Source organism: Candoia aspera, chromosome 7, assembly GCF_035149785.1.
Source record: "Candoia aspera isolate rCanAsp1 chromosome 7, rCanAsp1.hap2, whole genome shotgun sequence".
Taxonomy (NCBI): Eukaryota; Metazoa; Chordata; class Lepidosauria; order Squamata; family Boidae; genus Candoia; species Candoia aspera.
This window is the reverse complement of record NC_086159.1, coordinates 82,444,736-82,460,898: the sequence shown is the minus strand read 5'-3', so window position 1 is coordinate 82,460,898 and position 16,163 is coordinate 82,444,736. Positions and strand designations below refer to the sequence as shown.

The 16,163-nt window shown below is 45.7% G+C and overlaps 2 protein-coding genes across 2 annotated transcripts in view; both read left to right on the top strand.

Moving 5' to 3' along the window:
• DUSP16 (dual specificity phosphatase 16) overlaps positions 1 to 16,163 on the top strand; it is a 618,435-nt gene that overhangs the window by 512,786 nt on the left and 89,486 nt on the right. The gene's annotated exons all lie outside the window — the stretch shown is intronic.
• Positions 1,792 to 5,020, top strand: LOC134501422 (cyclin-dependent kinase inhibitor 1-like). Its single transcript, XM_063309224.1, has 2 exons — positions 1,792 to 2,198; positions 3,861 to 5,020. The coding sequence occupies exons 1-2, from the start codon at positions 1,829 to 1,831 to the stop codon at positions 3,926 to 3,928; spliced, it is 438 nt and encodes a 145-aa protein (XP_063165294.1). The 5' UTR covers positions 1,792 to 1,828; the 3' UTR covers positions 3,929 to 5,020.

Genomic DNA, 16,163 nt, shown 5'->3' with positions numbered 1-16,163 from the left:
AGCGTGGTTAGGATACAAGCCTGGTTAGTTTATGGCTTTGCTGGGAACACATGAGAAAATGTGCCTTGGAAATCTGGGTTCCATCAAATACTCCACAATGGGTGAATTGGTCAGGGTGGCTATCTGGGAAGGCAACGTTCCAGGGTGGATTTTTGTCCTGGGCTCTTCTGGTTTTTCCTGGATTCCATCTGGATATTAAGAAAAATGCAGTATTGATCAGGGGACAGTGCTTAGATATTGCCCCCACTTATCTTTGACAAATCCCACGGCTTCTGGCATCACTTGGATCCTGGAAGGACCCTGCCCAGTGCTCTCCATTACCCGAACTGACCTCTGTAACATTTGTAGATCTGGCGCCTTTGGGCACAAAAATAGAACAAAAACTGTTTTGTGCACTGGTGGTGTCAACATTCATTAGGAATGCTGGCTGGGGAATTCTGGGAGATGAAGTCCACGCATCTTAAAGTTGCCAAGGTTGAGAAACTGCCTTAGATATGATGGCTCACTGTGGTGGGCAGACCAGTGAGCCTTTTGCAACTACTTTTAGGACCCCGTGTAAAATGGGGCAGCCCCAGAAATCTCAAATCCACCTGGTTGCGCCCTGGTGCTTATGGCCCCGTTTATGCCCTTGGATGTGCTTTGTTGTAACTGGATAGTGTTTTCAGGTGGACACCGCACACAAGTCACACACGGAGGTGTTGGTTTTAGGGGGATCCCGTTCCAAATGTCTGTGGGAGGCAGACTCGCTTGCTGCAGGTCGGAAGCTCTGCCCAGTCCTGCAGCTGAGCTGGGCCTCCGTGCAGGACTCAGTGCCTCCCCCACCCCACCCCACCCCGGCTGCCTGAGCGGGTGGCCCAGGGGGATGGGAGGCCGCCAGGACTGGGAAGGTGAAAAAGGCCTCGTTGATGCTATTGCTAAAAAAAGCCTACAAGTGGTCCCCAGGGGTGCAGCACGCCCGGAAAGAAACTGTCCCCTGGTCCCCCATCCCGAATCCTGCTCTTTCCCCCAGAAGCACCGGCTCTCCCCGCCCCACTCCCGCCGAAAGCAACACCCCTGCACCCATCGCGGGCTGCGGGCCGGGGAGGGCTCCGCGGCGTCCTTCCCGGGCTGCCTGGAAGGGCTGTGCGCCCGGGCGACCCTGGAGTGCCTCTCGCCCGCCGGGGTTCCCGGGGGCGGGCAGTTTCCCGCCGCGAGAGCCGCGACTTAAAGGGCTGCGTGCTTCTGCAGCTGCCGCACCCGACTCTGGAAGCGCCGCTGGCCGCCGCGCAGGCTCTCGCTCCCGGCCCTTCCGCAGCGCGGGGCGCACGGAGAAGCGCCTCGCCTCGCCGGTCCCAGCCCGACTGCTGCGGAGGCGCCTGCCGTGGCCCGGATGGGGGAAGGGGGGCAGCCCCGCTGAGCTTGCCTGGCTCCGGAAAAGCTCCTTTCCTCCCTGGATGGGAGACCACCGGGAAGTGCCGGAGGGCGGCTAGGCGGGGAAGCCGGGAAGGACGACCCCAATGCGCATCGCCGCGGGTTCCGCCAGAGCCCCCAGACATAGTTTCGGCTGGACCGTTGCGGGTTGGTTGAACCAGGAGCAGGGAGGGCCAGGTGGGATGGGGTCCAGCCTCAGGCTCAATACGGTACTTAATTTTCCATTTGTGGATCAAAGAAACCCTTATTTATTTATTTATTTATTTATTTATCGAATTTCGTCACCGCCCATCTCCCTCAAAAGAGGGTCTCAGGGCAGCTTACAATAAAAATAAAACGTCAGGTGCCTTGCTTGTTTGTTCCTGGCAGGGCTCTGCTCCCCGACGCGCTCTTGAGCGCCAGGCAGCCGGGCGAGAGGATGGCGCTGAGCACCGCGAAGGCAGCCCCCGCCCGGAGGAACCTTTTCGGGCCGGTGGACCACGACCACCTGCAGCAGGAGCTCCAGAGAGCGATGAGCTCTGGCTTGGAACAGGCGAAGCAGCGGTGGAACTTCGACTTCTTCCGGGAAAGGCCCACCGCGGGTCCCCTCCAGTGGGAAGAGCTGCGGGGCCACGAGGTCCCTGCCTTCTACCACACCTGCGTGGCCAGGGAGGCCCGCCACCCGCTGCAGCCCCTGAACAGGGCCGGGGACAGAGACGCGAAAGCGCACCTCCTCGGCAGAGAGGTGGACCGGGCCGGGCCAGCCAGGAAGGGGGCGGCGAAGAAGCGACGGCAGACCTACGTGACGGGTACGTGGGGTGGAATTTTCAGCTCAGGCAGGTCAGATCCAGGGCACGAGGAAGGCAAAGCCAAGACGTTGCCCGGCAGGCTAAAAAGGTGGTGGTGTTGGGAGTCACCTGGGACAGCCACAGGGAAGCCTGTCCCGGAACAGCCTACGCTTTAAAAAGGAGCCCTGAAAATTAAGATGTTGACGCCTGGCCAGCGAGCCAGTTTGGTGTTGTGGTTAAGGGATCGGTCTAGAAACTGAGAGACTGTGAGTTCCAGTCCCACCTTGGGCACCAAGCCAGCTGGGTGACCTTGGGCCAGTCGCTCTCTCTCAGCCCCAGGAAAGAGGCAATGGCAAGCCATTTCCAAAAAACCTGGCCAAGAAAACTTCAGGGGCTTGTCCAGGCAGTCTCCGAGAATTGGAAACAATTGAACGGATTAAAAAAAAAAAAAGCCTGGCCACGGCGAGGTCCTTGGGGCGGATTCTAACCCTGACTCTGCACAGGGAGGGGAATTAGGGCTATTTTACACCCCATCAAGGCTGTAAAACTCCAGATCATCAGGAGAGCAGCAAAGAGGTTCCTCTGCTTCCTCAACCTCTTTTCTGCCACCTGGGGCTTGTGTCGGGTTTTGCAGCACATAACGATAGCCCTACCGAAGCCCACCTAGTAGGACACAAACCCTGCTGATCGCTTTGATAGGCCGTCTGAATTATTCACATGGAGAACCGCGGTTCCCACGTTATCTGATGACAATGACCCAAGTCAAAGCCAAATGTCAGAAAAGCACATAGAAAAACCTACATATACATATACATATACATATATGCTGCAGAGATAAAAAAGAACTGAACCGATGAGCTGACTTCAGGTTATACTGTTTGGGACCCTTCTCTCTGCCATACCCTGAGATTTGCCTTCAAAAGAAATTCAGGTGATCTTGTCATATTGGTCAGATAGAAGGCAGGTAGCAGAAGGCAGGCAGTCTGTTGTTGTTTATTCGTTTAGTCGCTTCCGACTCTTCGTGACTTCATGGACCAGCCCACGCCAGAGCTTCCTGTCGGTCGTCAACACCCCCAGCTCCCCCAGGGACGAGTCCGTCACCTCTAGAATATCATCCATCCATCTTGCCCTTGGTCGGCCCCTCTTCCTTTTGCCTTCCACTCTCCCTAGCATCAGCATGGGAGTCTACCTGGATATTTTATTGAAGGGGATATATACAGTCTAAGCAATAGGTGTCCATGGGTAAGTCAAAAAAGTCAAGATGGTGGCCACGGCTGCACACTCAAAGCTCCATGCCTTTTTTACATGCAACCTTTTTCAAAAAGTTCTTTTTTATATCTCTTTTTTATATGCATGTGCAGAAAGGGGCTTAAGTCGTACAGTTGCAGCTTGACTTTTTGACTTTTTTGACCCCACTCCTCTCCCTGCGGACCCTCTGGGTGGGAGACAAGTGGTTTCTCTAAGGCAGACTAATTTTCTAAGTGCAGGATTGTGATTGGGGGTTGGTTTTATTGGGGGTTCTGAAACATGTCAGTGCACATCTGGGCTTTGAACCCTCCAAAATGCTGCCACCTCCTTTTTCGTAAGGTTTCCACCCTCTTTGAGAGCAGCTGTGCCCACTCCGGAGAACTGTTTCCATGTATCGTTTCTTGTTATTACTTGTTGGTTTCGGTTTTTTTGCAGATTATTATGCAACGAAGAAGCAGATCAGAAAAGATATGCAAACACCTGTAAAGAAATTGCCCTTCTGAGCTGGAGCATCATATGGTGGATCTCTTCCCAGACTTTTTTTTTTTAAAGGAACTGCCAAGCTTATACAACATTTCAAAATGATATATTCAGATAACTAACACTTTGTAGCTTCACACAGAAGAACAGTGAAAGTGGGATTAGTTATTAAACTCTTATTAAAATGCAGTCAAGCCAAATAAACGAAATAGCTCGGGGAACCTTTAAAAAAACCTGATCCTCAAGGAAGAAACAGACTAATTGTAGCAACAATCACAGTTCAGAAAGAATTGCTTATCTGAAAATGGCCAGCAGAAGTGTTTAAAATACTGATGAACAAATTGTGAGCAGCATTCTACTTACCAAGTTGTTGTTTTTTTACTTATTTAATATATTAGGTTTCATCTCAGTGTGAAAAGCAAAAATGTTTTACCAGCTTAGTGAATTTAAGTTTTAAAAATGGAATCAGCATTCCTGTTTCTCAGTTTGCATCCAATTCACATGAGCACTCCGCCTCTTCACTTTCCATCCAGATGCGACCTATGTTACCATTTACTACAGGAGTGCAACACACACAAAAAGGGTGGGGCTTCATCACACAATCGCCAGCACTGCCTTGACTTTTCTTACACACAGACACTGCAGATGTGTCTCGCATCTGGAAAGCCCCAGGCAAATGTGTTTATCAGCCTGTTTGACTTCCAGAAGTCCTTTGTCCTATAGACTAGATTTCTTCCCATAACAATGTGTCTCGGCTTCAGTAGATGGATTTTATTTATCTTCCTGGAGAATATGTGTTTAATCATATACATGGTGTTGTGGGCTTCAGATCTAGTGGAGCTGGACTTAAAGTGAAGCAGTATAGACCTGGCCATATAGAAGGGTTGAAATGCTTCATTCCCAATTTGGCTAAGTCAATATTAACTAGGAATTGGCTACATTCAGTTGCACCCAGGAAAAACAGCAGATGTACCTCAGATTGAACCCTGAATCCTACATCATATATTCTGGGCTACATTTTGTCACGAGATCACTGGTTTTGGCAGTGTGACATGATGGTACTATTTTATAATATCTGTGTTTTTAGATCACTTGGTGTACAATGTGTGTGGATGGGTGGATCCTATGCATCCCAGACTTCTGCGAAAATCTGGATGACTGCTAGATGTCAACAAAGAGACTCAGAAACCTTCACCTCTTTCCTGCCATGTCCTGGTCATTCAGATCTAGTAGCTCTAGTTTTATGAAAATCTTTGTTACTGTAGCTCCCATAGAATGTTGTATAAAAAAGATAAGATAAAAAAAGGACCGGTAAGTAAACCGGCATTGTACAGATTATATCTTCTGGGAATAGATGTCATTCATCTGTCCTGTGTTCTTTCAGAATTTTTTTTTTTTAATGCTTAAAATTTTATGTAGGAACAAAATGGGCTCTTCCAGATGGCTGAGTGAGTGTGCGTTCCACCAGTCCTTGAGCAGGCAAAAAACCAGGGCAGCGCAGTTAGCATTGCCCCCAGAGTCAATCCCTCTTCTGCCCCCAGAAACAAAGCCAGTGAATGGTGCTGTCCTGATTTATTCAAACCAAGTTAAGGAAAGTTATTGGTGGATTCCTTGGCTGTGTTTCTCTTCCTTCCGAGTGTCACTTGCTGGCAGGAAACCAGTCACCCTCTGTAATGATTGCCTATTCTAAACACCATCAGACTCATGAGCAGGATCACAAAGATATCTGATTTATTAAAGAACAGCATGCAGGATCACAAAGAAAGCTGAGAATGATGAAAGCGCACCAAATGCAAACTAAAAACCCTCGGTGCAAATGAGATCCCTCCCCCCGTAGAATATTCTTGAGTCCACAATCCCAGGTGCTCCTAATGGCTTCTGATGGTCTGCGGGAAAAGGCCTTGAACAGAGCACATAACCCAAACGCATTCCATTGAAATGAACACAGATACAGAGCTTGGCACAAGGTCTCACAGCAGCTCCCTCCCAACAGAAACGCGCGTCAGCACCATGGCATGTGAAACGTTACGATGTACAGTGCACATTGAAACAGTGAACATGACACCCACCTCAACTTGGGCTGGGCACGGATGGGAGAGGGTGGGTGGTTGCTTAGAATGGCCAGCTTAGCCACCTGTCCAGTGGCCCAAAGGACAAGTGGCAGCTGCTAAGAGTGAAGTAGGAGAGATGTCCATCACACCGGCTATTTTTGAATAGCGCTTTTCTAAAAGTGTGCCAAACCCACGCTCAGAAACAGCCCAGGTGACAGGCAGACAGCCCTGGGGAGCATAGGATAAAGCGGGAGGGAGTGATCTATAACACGTGAGCTCCCTCAGTGCTGCAAGTGAATGATAGTTCTGGAGTGACCAAGAAATCCAGTTGTCATCTCTTGGTCAGCGCCACCCAGAAGAAGCTGGTAGACAGCCATTGGGAACACGCCATGGTGATTGGTCCATATGGAAGCAACAGGCATCACCACAGCATCTGTGGCCAGAAAAAAATGCATGTGCAGCTACTTTGCTTCATTCCTGGTCCCAGCAGAAGGGTTTGTGGGCATACACTGCAAGACAGGGACAACTTTAGGCTGACTTTGAAACAGCCATGTGAACCTTCCAGTGGATGCAGCTGCTTTAATGCTTCCAAAAGAGAGGTTTCCTTTGCACTAACATTGCTTTGGGAAGGACTTCCTTCCCGGGCTTTATGTAGCTCTCCTCTACACACCTAAGGCAGCATTTGTAGATGAGCCAGAGGTTCTTGGTTCTTCGGGTCTTGTTCAATTAAGAAGCATGAAACCTGTCGAAACCAACTGCTGTCCAGGGAGGCAGGAAGGAGAATTGTTCAAGTAACATCTATTGCATGTACCAAGTCTTTTAAGACTTTTACACGGGTTGGGATTATGCTTGGCGTTGTTAGAGACACTGTTTACAACATGATAGCTACCAATGGTTATCTACTCTGACATTTTCTCTTTTCATTAGTGGATGGATGGGATTATTCCAGTTGCTGTAATCCAGTGTTTTTCAACCTTGTCCCCTTAATGGAGGGCTAAATATATGAAGCGTGTGATCTGAGCTCAGCTTCAACCCGTGGGAAGCGGAAGGCATCATCCATCCACTGTTGAGCAAAATTCACCACCCAACCTCCGTTGTGGATCAGATCACTATGGGATTACTAAAGCCCCAAAGTTAGCAAAGCTTCTCGTAATGTTTGAAGAGACGGCTATTATACAAGAACAAGCAAGTGCATTTCCAAAATTTACTGTATTCTACTGCCATGGGGATGGCTGTATTAATTCTGTAGTAAAGAACTCCAGTTAATGTTTGTGGGTGATAGATATCATTTGGTTATGACCTGTGGATGTTTTCAGTGTTTTCAATAACGTTCAGATTTCTCCAGTGTTGTATTGAAACTGATTTGTAGTCTATCGGGAAGCCTCTCGGCATTTTGGCATTTGACACCAAATTGCCAATTTTTATTTTTGTAGTTTTAGTTTTTGCCAACAACACATCCCAAATTATAAAATAATAATCAATCAATAATCAATCAATCAACCCAAGGTGGAGGCCAGTTACATTTAACTAGGGATGTAGCTTCAGTGACATAAAACAGTATTATTAGAATGGTATTCAGTGATCTTCTACGTGCCGTGAGGAAGGGGGATTTACGGAGAGGTAGGTCGATCCCTCTTGGTGGCTTTCAGCACCACGGAAACAGATCTGGAAGCAAAGAACCAAGTCTTGGATCAGCCATTGGTTTCCCTGGATGCTTTTAAATGGAGGTGGGCCACTGTCTAGGACGCTTCAATCTGAATTGGTGTCCTGAGCAAAGGGGTGGACTTTATAGCCTCAAGGCTGCCCTCCAACTCTAGGACTCCACAGGGGAAAGCTGAGAGAGTCCCAACCTCTCTCCAAGCACTGAGATGGCTTGGTTCTTCCACAGCAGTGTCAACAATCAATTTTTAAAAATTATGAGTGGGACATCCTGGAACTGTAGCCTCTAGACTGCCAAAATTAAATTTGTCTTTGTCAGTGGGAATCTCTGCATCTGAAATTATTTAAACAAAATACATCTACCATATGAACAGAGTGTGTAACTATGAAGCCAAATCACTCCTACCCCCCCAGTTGAATGAATTTTTGGATTCACCCTTCCCATGGAAAACAAAAAACCCTTAAATCACTCAGTGTTGTCCTAGAGAAGCTGTGCGGTCCCCTGAGGCTCTTCTGAGATTCCTTCATTGTTCATGTATGAATAGATTCATCCTTCTGATTCCTAATAGCCCTTGACTGGCTCAGGACTGATCGCGGCTAGAAATAACTGGGCAACTCCACCCCTCCTTGGGATTGCCACTGACAGCTGAGGTCCCAGGAGCTCTCCCTGACCACAGATCTGCTGGTCTAGGGAGATGAAACCCCATCCGTAGCCAACTAATCCCCAGTCCAAGGGCTTGGTTTCCAAGTGACTCACAGCACCTCCATCTCGTCTGGGTCTGATTCAAGCCTGTTCTCTTCCATCTAGCCTACTACCAAGTTTAGACAACATTCAGAGGAATCAGTTGCTTCCTTGGGGATGGACAGCAAAGCAGAATTTGGTGTTAGCATATTGATGGTACCTCACTCCAGAGTTTTGGATGCCCTCTCCCACCAATGTCATGTCAACAAGATGAAGTCTCCTGTGGGACATCATCTCAAGCCTATGGCCTAGGTCAGCGTTTCTCAACCTTGGCAGCTTGAAGATGTGTGGACTTCAACTCCCAGAATTCCCCAGCCAGAAACACTGGCCTAGATCCTCAGCAGTATCTTCTGGAGGTGAACCAACAAGAAAGACTCCCTCTTGATTCCCAGTGTAGGTCCTTCACCCAAGTGACTAAAGCAGTTTCAATCCCATATCCTGGCTGAGAACCCAGTTGAAATGGGTGCACCTAATCATATCCTCCAGATGGGTCTAGAATTGCAGTCACCCCTCTCTTACCTGTGGCCCTCACCTTCTCAGTGAAACCTATCCTACACATTTAATTTTAGATCTGAATACGACAGGCCATGGCTCTGAATATTGCTTCAGTGCTTTCCACTTGCTTTGAGATAGGGGGTTATGAATTAAATACGCTTCTGTAGGTCAGCTAACCGAAAGATTTAGAGCATTAACTTGGCAGTTGTAAACATTTGTAACCCCAGATGACCTACTCATTTCTGACACCGCCCAAGTTCTTGGCATTTTTTCAAATGTCCTGGCAAAAACTTCAGACATCCGCAGCAGTGAAGTGCCAACGGATTGTTTTGTCTGTAGATGTGGCAGAGAGATTAGGAAAGTAAGAATTGGCTGCCGTGTTAATATGTTCCTAACAAAATATGAAACTCCACACCTTCTCCTTCAGTAACTTGCCAGATGTAGATTTCTGGAAAATAATGCTGCTTCCCAGGATACTGTTTGTCTTCCTAGCCTCTTGTCTCTGCCCTTACACAATTTTCAGATGTTTGCCAAAGCAGGAATGATCAGATTTGTCTTAGAATGATAGCCACAAAGGATGGAGTTCTAGGCCATATTGTCAGCCAAAAAACAAATAATCAAGTCTCAATTGTACCTCTGTAATAAGCTTCAGAGAAAAATAAGGCATTGATGATCTTCTAAAGAAGCATGTACCACATCTCCAAAACCAATCTTTGAATAAAGTCAAAATTCACTTCTGGTGACTACTTTATATGGGGCAATTGGAAAATGGGCAATGCTACACCACTTTTTAGAAAAGGGATCAAGTGGAGGTCCAGGAAATTCCAGCAGCTTAGAAACTGGTCCCAATAAATTGGCTGACAGCATTATTAAAGCCAAATTATTAAGTCTACAAAAGCAATCACTGTCTCACAAATCATCTACAGGGCAGGGCAGGGCAGGGCAGGGAGGATAAATGAGAAGGGGAAGAAAGCGGAGGGAGGAAGGAAGATGAGGAGGGGAGGGGAGGGAAGAAGGAAGGAAGGAAGGAAGGAAGGAAGGAAGGAAGGAAGGAAGGAAGGAAGGAAGGAAGGAAGGAAGGAAGGAAGGAAGGAAGATTGGAAGAGTAGGGGAGGGCAGGAGGGCAGGGCAGGGCAGGGCAGGGCAGGGCAGGGCAGGGCAAGGAAGGAAGGAAGGAAGGAAGGAAGGAAGGAAGGAAGGAAGGAAGGAAGGAAGGAAGGAAGGAAGGAAGGAAGGAAGGAAGTTAAATGAGAAGGGGAAGAAAGGGGGAGGGAGGGAGGAAGGAAGGAAGATGAGAAGGGGAAGGAAGGGAAGGGAAAGAAGAGAGAAGGGGAGGGGAGGGAAGTCTATTCCTAACTTCAAGGGAGTAGATTTGCTGCGGTTGAATCAGATAGCTCAAATAGTAACCTGCCATCATCTCTATAGAATGTCTCCACTGAGAAGCCACCCAGCTAGGTCAAACCGTTCAGGGAACATTGCCATGTCCCTGTTCAGGAAGGGAAGCTCGGCAACACTGAGGTGGAATGAACGATGCAAGTGAGGATTCCTCTGCAGGGTCACTCAGAGCTGCCCAGGATACCTCGACTGGGCATCCAAGGGCGGTTTGATTGCATGAGTCACTGAGGGGATGCGGGGGCCGATCTGTTCATTTTGCATTTTACATAAACACTGAAGCATTTTCCCCCCTTTTTGAGCAACTGTCACAGTTCCAGAGCCTAGGAAAAGGAAACCTGTACACCATTATCCCCGTCTGCCTCCGATTCTGGAGTGCAATGTTTAAAATAAATCCTTTTTTTTTTTAATCTTGCTTGATGGTGGCTCCTCATTTCAAGGAGGACATTGCAGAGAAGGAACAGGAACCAAATGAGAGGACTTGATCCCTTAGGAAAGGGGACAGTATTTAAACATTCTAAGATAGAAAATTAATAAACGAAGAAAATAAATCAATGAGGAGGAGGAGGAAAGTGTTATAAGAAAATAATAGATCACTGAAGCAAGAATGGGCCCCATACATACAATATATTACACAGCACAGCAAATACACACTTCCAGTTTGGTTTCTAAGGGGACCTAAGGGTTTATAAACACCACAAATTAGCAGAAGCACAAAAAGGGGGAAATTGAAAACAACTTCTTCCCTTTTTTAAAAACTTTTTTTCTTGTTTATTTTGTTTTGTCTATGTTTTTTTTATTTTTCTTTCACAGGCACAAACAATAATAAGCAACAATACAGTGGAGACTGTATCTAAATAGTATAATGTTATTATTTATGTCTTATAATACAATAAAACAACTTTTAAAAGAAAATAATTAATATTACATAACTTAGAGCAGTTTGCAATGGTTTTAAAATGGTTTTTAAAAAATTTCAGGTAAAACTAATACAATCTACACAGTATAAATATATATATACATAAAAAGAAAAAAATTAAAAGTACAGAAAAAGAGGAAAAAAAGAAAAGAAAAAGAAGAAACCTCCCCCTTCATGCCCAGCAAGATTACAGGAAATTAAATAAATAAATAAACCCAACCATCTCTTCATCCTGTATCTCACCCACTTCTCTATAAAGGTTTAACCAATCTTTAAAACCTCATCACTCCATCTTAACCAGCAAAAGTCCATTTAGGGTTATCAGAAGTAACAGCATAACTATTACAAACTATATCTAATGGGCCCAGTTTGAATCCTTCCTTTTACATCTCCTTTTCTATTTAAACAAGTCCCCCCCATCCTCTCTCTTCAAATAAACAAAACCTTTAAAACGTCGTCATCCAATCCCAGTCAACGAAAATACATTAAAACATTACCGAAGACAACAACCCATTTATTTTAGCCTTGATCAAGTAAACCAATTTTATATTCTTTCTTCTTTCTCCCAAGAATCTTCAGACTCCTCAATGTCCCAACATCTGCTTTCTTCTTATATTCTCCTTGTCTCTTTTCCCAGAACCATCTAACAAGCCCCTTTTGTAATTCCAGTATAAAAAGGTTATCCACATCACTGTCCATATTCTCACTGTCTTTTCTCACAAAATTGTTAACAACTTCAGCAAGTTCGTTTTGTAAAGCCAATACAAAGAGGCTATCCACATCACTCTTCTGGTTTAATATTTATGTTCCTTTTTCCATTGTTAAATCATCACCTGGTTCCACGTGTAAATCCAATGTTTCACCTTTTGTGTATCCACTATTTCATCTTTTTCCTCTTTCTCATAGGGTGTTATCTTTAAATCCATATTCAAATCAATTTCCGTTTTATTCAGTAGAACTTGTTCCTTTTCAATGACATCAACTTTTTCTATCATAGCAGGTAACTTTAAAATTGTTTCCCAAGCCCAAAAGTCATAGATCTCCCTTAACGAATCCACTGGTATATTTATTTCCTTCTGGTGCCCTCTAGTGCCCAAACTTCAAAGTCATCTTATCAGTTCCAGATGTAAACATGGAAAGTTTCAGGGAAGGATTCTTACAGTCAATTTCAAAGTTCTAATTCCAGTCCATCTGAACCTTTTGTCTGTTTAAAACTTTCTAAAATCAGCACCACAATCACCCTTTTGCTGTATATTCCAAAAAAAAAAATTTCTTGCAAAACTTTAATCTTGTAATTAAAACTGCTTTTTTTAAAGGATTGAAGAAAAACTCACCCAGTGAATGCAATCAGACTTGCAGTTGTGAAGGTTCTCAATCTTTAAAAAGCAGTAGGGAAAAAAAGTAAATTCCAAAGTGATTAAGAAGTGAGGTTTGGCTGAACCCTTAGTCCATAAAAAGGCTCCATTAACGACTATGAGCTCGGTGGAATCCTGCAACTCCCAATTGTTTGCAAGTGACTGCAAAAAATGTCAGTTTCTGCCATCTACTCACAAAAAAAAAACAAAAAAACAGCAGTCCAGAGTATATATGGACGATCTCAAGATCCCTCCTTTCTCTGAAGAGATTTCAGTGTCCCGGATCCAGCATCCGGCGGCCATTTTCATCCATAACGTCTCCCAATTTCCGCAAGATGTCAGTTCGCCATTTCCCCACCCCTAATCCTCTCTGATGACTTAGACCAGTATTTCTCAACCTCAGTAACTTTAAGATGTGTGGAGGTATTTTCTCCCATTCTCATATTACTAGACCACTATATCATCCGATGAAGTTGGATGGTGGGGGGCGGGGGGAAGGAAAGATAAATAAAAAGAAATAGGGCTTCACCATGGAAGAGACTGTGGAAGTTTCTACCTGGATAGCTTTAAAGGGGATTAGGCACATTTGTGGAGGACAGCTGTCAAGATCTTCTCTAGAATAGCAACAGATCTCCTGCCAGCAGTTGCTGGGATCATAAACTTCTCCAATGTGCTATGATGACAATACTTTCCTGCTCCCCTGTGGTTACATCACTGAACAGTGCTTCTGTCTTGGTCCACGACCAACCCACCCAACGGATGGTTTTTCATACTGCCCTGCAAGCTGACTGATTAATGATTGCCAGGCTTCTAACCAGGCACAGCAATAAATCTCGCTTGTTCAGACACTCAACCCCATGTGCAGAAACATCAGCAGGAGTTGACAGATGTGATGCAGCTAAACAGTTGCTTTACTGCAGACAAGGTAGGAGCTGTGTGTGCCCTGGTTTGCCTTCCGCAGAAGGCAGAAATCAAAGCCTTATATACCATGTTTCTGTTCCAAGGTTTCAGTACTAGGCCTTTTCCTCTGCCCTTTCAGTTCAGTGGAAATCTGGCCATTCTCTCCACAGCCTTGAGACCGAAGGCATTTGCCCAGAGTTGACATAACGGTTCTCCTGGGCTGAGGACCCTAGTTCCTTCCTTGCCAGCTTCATTCCTTACAATGATTGTCCTTGTCCTCCATCTGTAATTCATTTTTCCCTTGCCTTTGAGTGTGCAAAGATCCCAAGACTGCCCTAAAGCCTCATTTCATTCCTACTTCCAACTTCTGCAGAAAGACAAAAGGAACAGAAACTTTCCAAACCTGGGAAGGTCTTCAGAGATGATCTCTGAGCGTGGTTGAGGGCAAGTAGCAAGAGTATGATCTAATGATCTCCAAAGAGCTGGAGTGGATCATTTCCACCATCTCAATGCCCACACCAAGGATTACATTCCAAATGGGTACAACCAAGACCCAAAGTATGTTGGGCCATTTTTAATTAATAAAAACTATCTATAATTAATTATCTCCAGAAAGTTGAACAATGGTACGAGTGGACTTTTGGTGACATACACGGACAGAAGAACTCAAATATTGGGCTGCACATTTGTTGATCAAGAAAGGGGGTGTCAGTGGAATTTTCAGGTGATGCTTCATAATGGTCATCTGGTTATCCTCTGGCTATCAGTAACAGTGATGCCACATCATGTTGAAGGAGACAAAACTGTCTGAAACCCTCCCGTTTCCCCCATCACCTGCCACCTCCCCTTCACTTGCCCACCCACTTCCATCATACTCTTTCATTGCCACCTTACTGCCCACTCCAACCCATCCTCCACCAGCATCTTTCAGGTTTCTCCAGTCCACCTGCTGTGGAGGTAATAAACTCAAGGCCTGGAACAGAATGTTCTCACCTAGGCTGTACAAAAGATCCAGCAAGCTTGACAGGGAATGAAAAAAGGGGGAAAAAAATCTGCAGTCAGATTACTAGGCGTGCTCAGTTTAGGCACACCAGCATTTGTTAGCTTCTCCTATTTAATATCACAACAAAACAGGACACAACTTCTGGACATCTGCCCCTTATCTCAAAATGACTACGCCTTTTTTCTACCTGCAGCAGAGAGAAAAATCGGAGCTTCTGATTCTGTGGGTCACCAAGAGTCACACCTGGGTGGCAGAGGAACTGCACTCAAAACGAAAACTTCATGGAAAGAGGTAGCAAATTAGTAGCCGATGCCATTTTTAATGGAAGGATGTTCACCCACAACACTGGATACAGTATGTGTTAAAATCCTTTCTTAGCAAGAATAGCATCGCGAAATGTGCAGTCACGGGCGAATCCCCCGAAATTAGATGTATTAAAGCTGAGAATAAACCTGAAATGCAAATGCTGTCGATGGGATAATTCAGGGTCTGAACAGTTGTCTTTTATATTGCAGTCGATACAGAGAGGCGCAGATGCAGATAAATATAGGTACAGATTACTGCAAAACAAGAGAAATCCAGGCAACCTTTCACACAGGTGTTCAACAGTTCTGTGGAAACACAGACTGAAACCACTACAAAATTATGATCGTGCCAAAAGCTCCAAAACTCCTTCACCAAGGAAACTGGGTTTGTCTGAGTTCCAAAGAGAGCCTATAGATGGACTGAAATGAATCTAGGTAATACTTTTACCCGGGAAAAGAGGGAAGCCACCATATACTTGAGAACAAACATAGAATATAGGACCATCAACGTCCTGTTCTGATCAATCTCTTTTCTCGGCAAAGGTCAGGGATACCACGAAGTCTAAACTTCCCTAAATATTTTTTTTTCTGTCCTTGAGAAAGGAATTATTGCAGGAAAAAACCAGGCCCCACTCGTACCAACAGGGCGATCAGAGCTGTTTCTGGCAAAGAGGCTGGAAGCACGCAGAGCAACTGGGGGACCCCGACGTGTGTCCAGCCAAGGTACCCTGAGGCCCTCACGCCGGAAAAGATTGACTGCAGGAATTCCAGGTGGGGTAGCACATCCTTATCTGTTTATTTATTAGTTCAGTTTATCTGGCCACCAATCTCAAATGAACGGGCAGCTAAGAATGTTGAAAAATATCAAAACAGGAAGACAGAAAAAATGAAGGAAAAACATGACACGCTTGCATAAAACAGCAGCCAGGGTCAAAACAGATCCATCAGTAACAATTAATCCAATGAGTGGATGGGGTCAACCCCACCTCCTGACCCCCAGGCCTGGTGACAGAACAAGGTCTTAAGGCCTTACGGAAGGCCTGGAGGGTCAGGGCCAATCTACATTTTGGGGAAATGGTGTTCCAAAGGGTGGGTGCCATGACAGAAAAGGCCACACCAGAAGACACTCCTTAATGGATGGGACCTGGAGTATGCCTCTTCTATTGGGTCTAATGGACATGTAGACTTGATCAGGGAGCTGCAGTCCCACAGATAACCCGGACCCACATCAGGAAGGGCTCTATGGGTTACAACCAGCATCTTCAGTTGCAACCAGAACACACTGGCAACCAATGCCACTTGCCGAACAGGGGTGTAACACGCACCAGTCAAGGAGCGCACGTAACTACACTCACCATTGAATTTTGCACCAATTGTTTGTGGTTCATTCTGAGGTTAGGGTTACCTTCAAATTGCTTTTGAGGGAAGTGGATGTGT

What these genes read in the sequence shown, in the direction of transcription:
- LOC134501422 (XM_063309224.1), top strand. Translation starts at nt 1,829, where the DNA reads ATGGCGCTGAGCACCGCGAAGGCAGCCCCCGCCCGGAGGAACCTTTTC. An exon ending in ACGGCAGACCTACGTGACGG is followed by an intron (nt 2,199 to 3,860) that starts GTACGTGGGGTG and finishes GTTTTTTTGCAG; the next exon opens with ATTATTATGCAACGAAGAAG.